This window comes from Linepithema humile, chromosome 2 (genome assembly GCF_040581485.1).
Source record: "Linepithema humile isolate Giens D197 chromosome 2, Lhum_UNIL_v1.0, whole genome shotgun sequence".
NCBI lineage: Eukaryota > Metazoa > Arthropoda > Insecta > Hymenoptera > Formicidae > Linepithema > Linepithema humile.
Window position 1 is genome coordinate 5,154,123 of NC_090129.1, and position 12,121 is coordinate 5,166,243.

Genomic DNA, 12,121 nt, shown 5'->3' on the forward strand with positions numbered 1-12,121 from the left:
AACTAGATTTTGATGGAATTACATCATTATGATAGTAAACTTCTATTTAAATTGTAGAATACCGATAGATTGATTAGCTGAATGCGTAATATCGACCCTGGACCCTCACCAACACCACAGAACATCTTCAGCTTTCACAATAATTCTTGCCAACAAAATGTATATACATATATTAGAAGTATATCATGCATTATACTTTCGTGTGCACTGTACAAAATGCCACGAGTAACATTTAGAAATTCATTATCCAAAATTAAATATTATTTAAGTGTCAAATTGCGATTTTGACATTAATCTTTCTTTGTGTATGAAAGTTATTTGTGACTGTAATATGTATATAGCTGTAATGTGTACAACATTACGGTTTGAATGCTGTTTCGTATGATTGCAGAGATTTACAATTGGATTTTCTCTCATGTACGAACGTCAAAATTTTCTATTGCCATTCTATTTAATAAAGATCAATAAATATCCAGATAGCCAAATGTCAACAATATTGGCAGATTAACGGCAAATTTGACATTTTTTAATTCTGGATTTTAATCACATTTGCTGTCAATTTGCCATTATTGCTAATATTTTGCTTACTGAATATAGTAACTTACATACCGAAACATTTACAAGTACACTGCACATTATTTACATCGCACTTCAACTCATACATATTTCACGTCACCTACACTGACCATAAGATTGCGTTTAATATGTTATTATCCAAATTTTCATATGAACAACTTTTTTACGATGCATTTAAAGTAATTTCTCTCCATCCGCTATTTTACTTGCGACAACACATCACGATAATATCCGATTAAACATTATTCATAACTGTAACTGCAATACACCCTTTGTACATAGCAATTTACAATCAAGTCCAGTCATTCTTTACACATAATCGTTTACCATTATCTCCTCAACCGTAGACCACTGTGTTTAGCAATGCTTAATATCTAGTCCTCCCAATATTTTGTGGAATAAGTACCTACTTTTTGATTTTTCGATTAATTCACACCAAAAATAATTTTTTCTGTATTTTAAACTTTTCGCATTAAAAATTTATATTATCAGATATAAAAATTCCCCATCTACGAGCATGCTTAATGCAAAGCGCGATCATTTGACTATGCTCTCGATTGCAATTGCAAATGGTGTATTTCTGTAAAAGTTGAAATCTAAACTTCTTATCGAGAATGATGCATACTATTATATATATTGTAAGTGCCATCCTTTTAAATAATATTTCGAGCAATAAAACTTTTTAACGTTCTGTTTTATATTTCGCGTGTGTTTTTTTTATACGATTCACATCACTCATTAAAAAGAACCCTAATATAATATGCAGATTATTTATTTGCTGGAAATGCAAACCGGTGTAAGCGCGGAAGCGCTCGATTTTTTTCTTTTTATATTTTTGAACACTATTAATCATTTCGTTTTCACGCTATATTTTTCATTATACGGAAACTGATTTTATTTATTCACGATTATCCCCTTGTTTCTTCGCATCAACTTGCATTTCTAGTCTACTTTCATCCCCATCCAACATTAATAGCTCGAACATAGCTTCTCAGAATCAGATGATCGCGTTTATTTATATGCGTGATTATAAAGTATCGTCCCAATTCCACTCCGCATTTCACCGCCGATTGCACATATCTATCTACCTACAATTACCTATTGTACTATAGCGATGGGTGAAGGAGCAAATGCTTGACGCGCCGGAACGTTCAGTGAATCCAGAGCACTACGACAGACAGCAAGCTTACCGAATCTTCTTTGAGAATATTAATGGCATTGCTTCGTATCTGGGCTTCACGAGAAAGTAACCGCAGTGCACCGTAAGGGACACAAACGCCTGATCGTAAAATGTCTATCGCCTATACATCATTGCTGCGCTAAGATGCATCATAAACGTCGAAACGAAAGAATCGATACATCTTTATGTAAAGCGAGATGTGTACTGCGCACAGCAGTACTTTCACCTACAATAAAGTACAAGACAATATTTACAGAGTATGTCATACTCGTCGTAGGACATGAGAATTAAAAATTTTTCGCGGCATATCTATCGCACTTTAGTAACAACGAACTGAGCTTGTTGATTATAGCAAATAATCAATTTTTTTTACTGTTGCTTTAGTCCATACGCATTAGTAATAATTTTAATATACGTAATTTATATATCGTGATTTATATACAAAGCTCTCTTCTTTTTTTACACGCGTTAACGCAACGTTATAAAGTATGAATGCATATACGTGTTTGCTTAATTAATATAATCGAAGTGGCATAAAATATAATTTTTATCTGTTCAGCAGTAGAACTGCAGAGTATATTCATAAGTTATAACATTTTTGTATGACATTTTGTATGACAATTAATTATTGCTTCAAGTATTGTTATATAAGTAAAATGTAAATACTTAAACGCAGTGGCTCAGAAATTTGCACGATGGTGATATTTCTTGCATTAAACACATCTAGGATCAAAATGTACACTTTCTGTACCACTGTAACGACGTAGCTATTATTTTGTACTGTACTTTGTACATAATTACAATCGATAAAATAAAGTCACTTTAACAAGAGTGCCATTTAATAGACCTCTACCTGTTTTTCTGTATCACTCTCAATTTGCAGAAAATGCACGTAAGTGGATAGAAAGAAGTTTGTATTATAAAAGATGTTACACGGTTAATAGTCTGTTGAAATTAGTATCGTTGTATAACGACACCATATGTTAGTAATAAAGCACCAGTATAGCTTGATATTGCAAGAATTATACAAGGTATGGAATCGTGATACTTATTTGCTGCTTACATTGCTTTCACGCAACGTAAACGTAAGTATATATTTTTTTACTACAGCTTTATAAAATATTTTATTTCTAATAAAATTGCACAATAAAATTACATAACAAATAATATTTTAGAAATATATCCTTGCAAAAACTAATGTTGTGATAAATAAAGTGTTCAAACATTTAATGTTCCAGTTCTAGTAATCATAATAGCCAATTTTCAAAATTTTTTAGGCTAATAAGCGACTTTAAACAAAATAGTCAAAATTTTCCACAAAATTTCTAAGTAGTTTAATTAATTCATTAGTTTGTGACTAATAAATATACATACGAGAATTTTATGTATTATCTATTATAAAATTATTACCGCATTGTACATAACAGAAGTTACGATATTTATTTATTGACGCTAATAATAACTAAATTATTTTCAGGATACCATAATTAAAAAAGCTGCGCAAGCTGCATCAGACATTAATCCTATATTGCAACGAATATACATTAACCATAAAGCAAAAGCTTTGTCTATGAAGAAAAACATAAAAACTAATTTAAAAAAGAAACCGAGCAAACCTTGGATCTTTTCACATTTTACTGGATGGAAAAAATTCGCACGACGACTAGACATGCCGCTGCAGCAAAAGAAATCACTACATAAACAAAATATGCCACCAAAAGTCTCTTCTACAAATAATCTAAATACTATAAATTTGTCTCCTGATATGGAAATCATTAAAATTACAACGATTATCGAGGCTGTTCGACAAAAACGACAAAGAAGTACGCAAATACCGGAAGGAACAAGAAATATCCAAACAATAATTGGAAAGAAACGCCCGAAACGTTCATCTTACGCATCGGGTAAAAATTCAATGGCAACTAAGAACTCACGATTTTCTCGAGAGAAAAAAGCTTCTACTTCGAATGAGAGATCTGGTTATCCGAAACGCTATTATCGCGAGCAACGAAAAGAGCCTTTTCCAACGAAAAAACACGCAGCTGATCATAATCTTAGAACAGCAAGCAGCGCCACAATACCGAGTACTGTATTTTACAAACGTATTTGGGAATACATTAATGGTACCCGTCCTCATTCCGATATTTACAATTACAATTTTTTAAAAAATGATTCCGAAAAAGACAATTCAACATGCGTTGATAAAGATGGAATTTCTTCTTCGCCATCGCGAACAAATGAATTACAAGCGGTAAATCCCAATATTAAACCAGAACGAGAATTTTACAAACGCATCTGGGATTTAATCAACGCAACTCGGACGACATATGGCAACGCAAAATCCCGTTCTAAACGAAATGTGAATATTCCGAAAAATAAGACTCTTGCGGCAACTTCGACTCAATTATGCACGCAAGAGAAAAAAGCCAAGGAAGACGAGCAGATACAAGCGATCAACGAAAAATCGACAGCCAATACCGTGGACACGACAGATTTGCAAAAAATATCTAAAAACGATCCTTATATATCGGGCTTTTGGAATGTTGTAAATAAAACTAAATGGAAACCTGAGACTGCGATTTCGACAGCAAATGTAGTAAAAATCAATAATGACTCGATCTCGTTGTCACGTGCGAGCACCACGAGCGCGTCCGAAGTGGACGATTTAAATAAATTCCCTGAGAAAATTGAAAGTAAAATCGATCATTCGTCTTCAAATAATTTGACGAAATATGTTAACAAAGTGCGCGATAAATCACAAGAAATCACTGAGCCACCACCGCCGTATTTCGCTCGGCAAGAAAATTCCACTGCTTCATCAAACGAGTATACCGATGATAATGCCTCGCAAAAGGAAGTTCAAACAAGACACGCAGAAAATTATTCGACAGACACAACTCCGGCTTACGATCCTTCAAACATACCTTATGTAGAGGTGCCAGATTATTCCGATCAACGGGAGGAAAGTTTAGATAAAAGCGACCAGAATTCGACTGCAGAAAATAAAGAATACGATGATAATGATTATGTTGATCTTGAACAGAAACCTCCAAAGTCTGCTGAGATTAAAATACAAAATACCGAAAATGACGAGTCAGAGATCTCAGTGAATTCAGACATCTCGCATTCACGTTGCACAGAAAATGAGGATTCTGCCGAGTGCACTGGTAATGTTGAAAATATTAAATTGCACAATAACACCGAGGACGACACGAGCGATAACGTGGAACATTTCGCAGAAGAAGATTCTGCAGAACTTGCATTATCCGAGGAGCGCGAAAACTCTACCGCGGATTTCGTTCATTTTAATGTAAATGAATATAAACAACCATTTAATCTCGATGATTTTATTAACGATAATCCTATATATAAAAGCATACAAGCTGCATTTGAGAAAGAAAACACAAAATATGAGAGTAAGAAAAATGCCGATTATTCTGAGGAATCTGAAGAGTTCGAACCGTATGCTACGTATCCAAAAGAATCCTACGATTATTCCGTGAAAAATGAAGATTACGACGATAACTACGGAACTGCGTTTGATGGCAAAAATAAAGCGAAAAAGAAGTCCGACGTTTATGCGAAGGAGGAAGCAAAAGACAGTGAAGTAATCAGCGAGGATCACTATTCTGACGATAAAGATTTTCTTAAGCATATTTTCGGAAAGAACAATGATAAAGAATCGTCTGATATGGTCGATACGGAAAAAGAATTCTTATCTCGTTACTTTACAGAAGATGTTTTGCGTCAATTAAGGGAGAATTCAACGGCCGAAGAAGACAGACAAAGAGAAGAATCAAAGAACAGAGAAGAGATTCATAATACGTTATCAAGAATCTTGGACAAGAAAGATCGTTTTTCCAGATTAGACGAGAATCTCGACAAAATGATCAAAGAAGGTCAAACGACGCCAATCAGATATAAAAATTTTTGGAGCTTGAAATATGAATTACCTAAGAAAAATAAGGCCAAAGAAGAATCGGAAGCTTAAGACATAAATTATATTAAATTATGTATCATGTTATATTGTATTAATTTTATATGCTTGTTATTATATGTTTGTGTTTTCAGCTTTAGAGAAAATAAGCAATTAATTGTAATATTATCATGATATTATCATGTTATATAATTAAATTAATTATTGCGCGACGGTATCTATTTTATTGTTATAATATTAAATATTGTTATGACGCACAATTATTACTGGAAATTAAATATGAACAATACACTCTGTAGCCAATTTGTATTCATTCGAATCGAATTCAAAGCTAAAATATAGAAATAAGTAGTAGATATATTTTTAAAAAAGTAATAAAAATATTAAAAATTTGTATAGCATTCATTGATATAAAGTTACGACAAAATAAATTTAATGTGACAAAAAATTAATTCATAATACATAACATTTCAAATCAAGTTTGTAAAAAAAATGTACATAAAAAAATAGTATCTTTTATAAAAAATGTCTACTCCTGTTCAAATTAATTGTAATAAAAATTAAATAAAGCTTTAATCCTTCTGAAAAAAGACTGATTGTAAGTATAAAACTTCACAATAAATTGTAAAGATATAATTACATATAATTACAAAGAGGAGCAAATATGCATATAAAAAAAATAAAATATATTGTTTAACAATATTTCTAGCTAAAAATTTCTAGTTAACTATACACAACACGGAATTCTTACATAAAAGCGCGCAGGACATTTCAGTGCGTTGAGTGCAGGAAATCGAAGAAACCGAATTAAAGAAAGACAAACAGCGGGAGTTTCCCTAGCGCGAGGGTTGAATCCGGCACTTGCGGATATATAAGACCGGCGAAGTTCGTTCAGTGTCATTCGTCGGCTTTTAACAATTCCAACAACTTCGCCTTCTCAAGCTGCCGTACCAATCAGGTAAATATTTAAGAATCGTTTTCTTTAAATTGTTTCTCTGGAAATGCGCAAATGTCTCTCTGTTTTCGCCACGTAGACAGTAAAAAAAAAAAAAAAAAAAAAAATAGAAAATGCATGTTTTGCGTTAAAATTTGTTGATCTGTTTTCCGCTAGCCTCTAAAGCGATTCATTGCGTCGTTAGTCGATCGGTTGCGCCAGTCGATCAACATTATTGTTCGTGCAACGTGCGATATCGAACGCGCAATTTGGTCTTGAATCCTTAAGTGCTTCCTGGACGGTGAGAAAAGAAGGGGAGACAGAGCGGAAAAAAGACAGAGAGAGAAAAAGAAAGATAGAGCTCTCGCGACGACAGAACAGATAGCCAAGATATCTACCATCCATATTTATTATGTTTATGTGCTCACAATGTGGCCGTTAAGGCGAATGCGGAAGCACACTAAGGAGATTCCGGTTATAAATGACTGTATACATATATAAAAAAGTGACCAGAGGCGCGACGAGGCGCTCCTCTCGCGGGCACGAGGCATGAAGAAAACCTGGCGGGAAACCTTCGGCAGCGATATCGACGACGCATCGTGGCAGACAGCACGGCTGTACACTACTGTTTTCAATTACAAAGAAATAATCGTACCACGCCACCCGATACTACCGCATTCAGGTTTTCGCATGCCGACGGCGCACAGCTTCGTGACTAATAAGACGTATCGCATCGCATACGGTATGTGAGCACATGTGCTTAGTGGGCTTTTTGTTTTTTATTAATCGAGCGAAAGAGTGAGTGAGTGAGCGAGCGAGCGAGAGAAAAGGAGAGCGAGAGAGCGAGAGAGAATTGTTAATACACGAGTTATCCCTGAAAGTTCATCGAATTCGACTCCGGCCGTCTCCCTCTCTGTCCTTCATTTCGAATAAATGCTAATTGCAAACTGGAAATATAAAACAGTGTGTGAGTGGCGGAGAGAACATTTTTCGCGCTTTTAGAGTAACTTTTCTCGCGGTATGCAAATGAGCTTTAATCCACGGTTGCTACACGGATAGAAAATTCCTTGATTTCCGCCAAAAGCTGAAAGAATAAACTCACTTCCTTTAACTTTTGCAAATTAAAATCTTAATCATTAACTGCAACAAGTAAAAAAATAATAGTAAATAAAATAAATATGTTAAATATTAATAAGGATGAGTCATGTAATCCTTTTAAAAACTATGCTCTTGAAAGATTAAAGATATCTTTCTTGTCTAACATATGTTCTCTAATGTCAGATGTCTATCTCTTCTTTGCCATTATAGAAACTACAACCATTACAACTGTAATTCAATAATACATAATTTAAATCGTTAACCAAAGACCTATTTAGATCATAGATTAGCATTCAAATGACTTAAGAACAGCTCTCTTGCAGAATTTATAATGTAGTTTTAATTTCACGTCATACTATGTTGTAAGATATAGCTATATATAAGCTTACTTTCTATTCTATCATCTATATGTAGTTATCATTACTATTTTTTATATTTTTGTAATGTTTTGTAATTATTACGCAAACGTTTGCGTAATTATTATGCAAACTTCAATCATGATCAACACATTACGTAAATTTATATTCAAAATATAAATAATTTAATCGAAGCAATATGTAGAGATAAATATAAGTGTATTTAGATATATTTTCAACTAAAAGATTAATGTTTCTATTTCAGTCATGAACTTGCCAAACCGAATTATCATACTACTCGCTATTATTTTCGCCGTTCTCTGCTTCACGACATCCACGACTGATGCCGAGCGAAATATTGGTAAGTATAAATTTCTATATTATAATAACGTAATTAATCTAAAATTTTAATATAGAATTTATATATTACTTTAATTCGTATGGATCGGTTTTGTACAGGTGTTTGCATGCGAAATTGCGCGCAATGCAAAAAAATGTTTGGCCCTTTTTTCATCGGCACCAAGTGCGCAGATTTCTGTGTGAAATACAAGGGTAAGCTCATTCCGGACTGTGAAGATGAGTTCTCGATTCGTCCCTTCCTTCAAACGCCCGAGAACGATTATTAATCCTCACAGAATCTATCGAAGCTTTTCGGCTCTCTCTTTCGCATCATAATGTTAATCACACGCGATTGTGCATAGTAGAAAAATATGAATTACAAATGTAAATTATTTTTGCCATGCGTTAGAATTTTTATAGATAGTTATAATAAGTAGTAATGTGTGTGCAGATTTTCACTATTTCGTAATTTTTTATATCTTTAAGAAAAAGATTATAACTAAATATAATTTAGATTTATAAAAATTTCAATAAATTCTAAAACAAAAGTCTTTGACTCTTTTGCATTATCAATCTGTAAATTACTTGCAATGTGATAAACAAAATAATTGTAAAAAAAATATCAATTAACTAATTTTGAATATTTGATTAATTAATTTTAAATTGTTAGTATATATATATTTAGTTAATATATAATTAATTAGTATATATTGTAAGTATTTATTTAGTGTATAATTATAAAATATTATAATTTATTTTAAGTATCATCTAAACAAATATATTATAATTTAAAATAAGAAAGCGGATCTGCTTAATAAATCATACGCAATGCAAAAAAATGTATAATTTTTTCAACCAAATTTTAGCCATTATACACTACTAGTGACATACTCTACTAAAGACTTAAGACATTTTTTACTTTTTCAAATTGTCAGCTGATAAAGAAACACATTAAATTATCAAATAAAGCATTATTTAAAAAAAACTTCTTTATTGCTTAAAAAAATTGTGAAATTTATTTTTGTTCTACTTATTAAATAAAAGTTATTAGCAAATAATATTTTTAATGTTAAGAATGCAATATTAAGAATAAAATATCAATGAATGTAGTATCCCAGATAGTTAAATATTAGCAATGTTGGCACAAACAGTAAACTAAATAAAATTTTACCAAAATTTGCTGTAACTGCTAACATTGCTAACCGTTTGCTTACTGGGATGACAATATCGATAATAAATATAGAATAATAATATCTAACAATAATAAAAAAAAATAATCAATTGTATTTATAGATGCATTGCAACAAAAAAACGTAAAATATAAGAAATCAATTCTGATCTATTTAGTTGGCGATTAAAATCGCAATAATAACGAAAATTACTTGCAACATTTAACACGTTATTGCAAACTGCTGACATTTTAAGAGATGTCATTATTATACTTCGTAAGCAATATTCTTTTGAATGCTAACAATCGAGATAAATATGAAAAGATTTAAATATGACTGCAATGATGTGTTCTGTAACCTCAAATTAAAGGTTCAAAAAAATATTGTGCCAAAATGATCAAAGCAACAAACTTTGCAGTAATTACTGCGAAAAAATACAATTAAAAATATTATAAAGTAGATACTTATCATTAATCATGCAGCCGCTGCACTCTCTATATATTTAATCAAGAAATAACATGATGTGTGCTAACAGAATTTCAGAACAACACTACTAATATATAGAATCTAATTGCCAACAATAACGATTGAACGAGATATTTAAAGCAATACTGCAAGTTTCGACCTTTTACAAGAGATGCTGAAGATAATTTTTCGTGTGCAATGTTTTTTTAAACAATCACGAAAAAAATGGAGCAGTTTGAATGCATCACCGTGGCGCTTCTAGAACTGTTACTATTTCTAGAAAAATAATATTGCACTTTTTGAAGTGCCGAAAGCAGCAAATTTCATAATAATTACCATAGAAAATATTCGAAATATTATCGTAAATTTCAGAAATAGTTGAAATAGCAAATTATTATAAGTACAATTGGCACAGTTAATTGTAGAAAAAAGCATATACATACCTGATAATAATCATACACTTGATGCTTTTCCATTGTCTTTCAGACGACAAGATAACTTCATTTGTACGAAGAAATTCGAGCGATGATTTTCGGGCGCACAAACGCGAGTCACTGATACTGAAATCGCAATAATAATAATCACACACAGAAGTGGTACAGCAAATGTTGAACACTTAACGAGAAACAGTTACGATAAATTTTCGTATACAGAGCACTTTTAAACAACAATTATCACGAGAAACGTGAAACGGTTTGAATGCGACTTTCGCGCAGTATTACTACTTTTTGTTTAGAGTTTGCACGCAAAAATCGACAGATGGTGTTTATGTGCTGCGCAAAGCGCTCTCTCCCGGACAAAAAATGATAACACTGTTTCCCGCGTTATCGCGGTATGTTCTGAAATGTTATAATTTACAGAAAAATAATATTGCACTTTTCGAAGTGCCGAAAGTAGCAAGTTTCATAATAAAAATCATAGAAAAAACATTCGAATTATTATCATAAATATCATAAATAATCAAAATAGCAAATTATTACAAGTACAATTGACGACAATTATTATAGAAAAAAGTATAGTTCAAAGCCCCGGGAAAGTTCCCGGAAAGTTTGAGAATTTTCCCGAAATTTTTGGGAAATTTCCTCTGAGCCAAGGAAAGTTCCCCGAAATTTTTGAGAACTTTCCTCAGAGGAAACTTCCCGAGAACTTTCCCGAGGCTTCGAACTATAGAAAAAAAACATGTACATACCTAATAATAATCATTGCACTCATTGCTTTTTTACTGCATTTCGGCAAAAAGATAACCTAATTTATGCGAAGATGATTTGAGATGCACAGATGCAAATCTCCGATACTGGAATCGCAATAATATCGATTATATAAATATTTAGCACTTTGAAATAAACAGACACGATAAATTTTCGCGCATAATGCTTTTTTAAACAATAATCGCGAGAAATACAAAGTTGAATGCGACTTTGCCACAGATTGCCGCGACGTGCACTGTGTCTTCGGTTTGAAATGTAATTGAAATTCTGGAAGTATCCAAACGGTTACAATAATATACAATAGCTAACTTCACATTAATTACCACATAAAAATGATATTCGAAATATTTTCATATTATAAATAGTTGAAATAGCAAATTGTTATGATAATATAACTGGCTCAATTAATTGTAGAATAAAAGACACATATATACCTTGTAATAATTATGCATTCGCTGCTCTTTTGATGTATTTCGGCAAGACCTAATATAACCTGATTTATGCGACGATCGATGTCGTTAGCATATAGAAGTGAATTGTCGATACTAAAATCACAATAACGATTATATCCGATATGTAATACGTTACTACAAATTTCCGACATTTTACAAGAGATATTTGCAACAACTTTTTGCATACGATATCGTTTTTTGGCGATAAAAGTCGCGACAAGCACGGAATAGCTTCTATGTATTTCTGCCATTGCTCCCCGTGGCGCGTTTTATGATTAACTTCAGTTTGAAACATAAAAAGTTAAAATTATAAATTAATCATATTAGTAACTGTAATTAGTTAATTAGTAAAAATAATACTTGAGATATATATTGTAATAAATATTACAAATAGTTAAAATAGAGTA

General features: G+C 32.1%; 2 protein-coding genes and 1 long non-coding RNA gene across 4 annotated transcripts in view; 2 read left to right on the forward strand and 1 right to left on the reverse strand.

The window, feature by feature from the left end:
• Positions 1 to 6,755, forward strand: part of LOC105673926 (uncharacterized) — a 31,981-nt gene extending 25,226 nt beyond the window's left edge. The window contains exon 17 of one of the 2 annotated variants that reach the window (XR_010888723.1): positions 58 to 1,274. Coding sequence is in view for 1 of the 2 variants with exons in the window: in XM_067350354.1 (XP_067206455.1) it covers positions 3,234 to 5,747 (2,514 nt within the window). In the remaining variant the exon portion in view is untranslated. Of the gene's footprint in view, positions 1 to 57; positions 1,275 to 3,233 lie in introns of those variants that run through there. The other variant, XM_067350354.1, reaches the window with a different exon arrangement.
• Positions 1 to 11,961, reverse strand: part of LOC105673929 (uncharacterized) — a 45,207-nt gene extending 33,246 nt beyond the window's left edge. Inside the window, exons 1-3 of the long non-coding RNA XR_001101037.2 lie at positions 11,697 to 11,961; positions 11,244 to 11,348; positions 10,498 to 10,614 (exon numbers count right to left, since the gene is read on the reverse strand). This is a non-coding gene — a long non-coding RNA (uncharacterized lncRNA). The remainder of the gene's footprint in view (positions 1 to 10,497; positions 10,615 to 11,243; positions 11,349 to 11,696) is intronic.
• Positions 7,162 to 9,259, forward strand: Eh (Eclosion hormone). Its single transcript, XM_012369924.2, has 3 exons — positions 7,162 to 7,369; positions 8,347 to 8,442; positions 8,541 to 9,259. Exons 1-3 carry the CDS (start codon positions 7,177 to 7,179, stop codon positions 8,705 to 8,707), a joined length of 456 nt encoding a protein of 151 aa, XP_012225347.2. The 5' UTR covers positions 7,162 to 7,176; the 3' UTR covers positions 8,708 to 9,259.
• Positions 11,962 to 12,121: the final 160 nt, after the last annotated feature.

Bases quoted from the DNA above. Each gene is read 5' to 3' on its own strand.
- Eh (XM_012369924.2), top strand. From the start codon at position 7,177: ATGAAGAAAACCTGGCGGGAAACCTTCGGCAGCGATATCGACGACGCA. The intron at 7,370-8,346 runs GTATGTGAGCAC...TTTCTATTTCAG, and splicing joins GACGTATCGCATCGCATACG to TCATGAACTTGCCAAACCGA. The intron at 8,443-8,540 runs GTAAGTATAAAT...GGTTTTGTACAG, and splicing joins TGATGCCGAGCGAAATATTG to GTGTTTGCATGCGAAATTGC.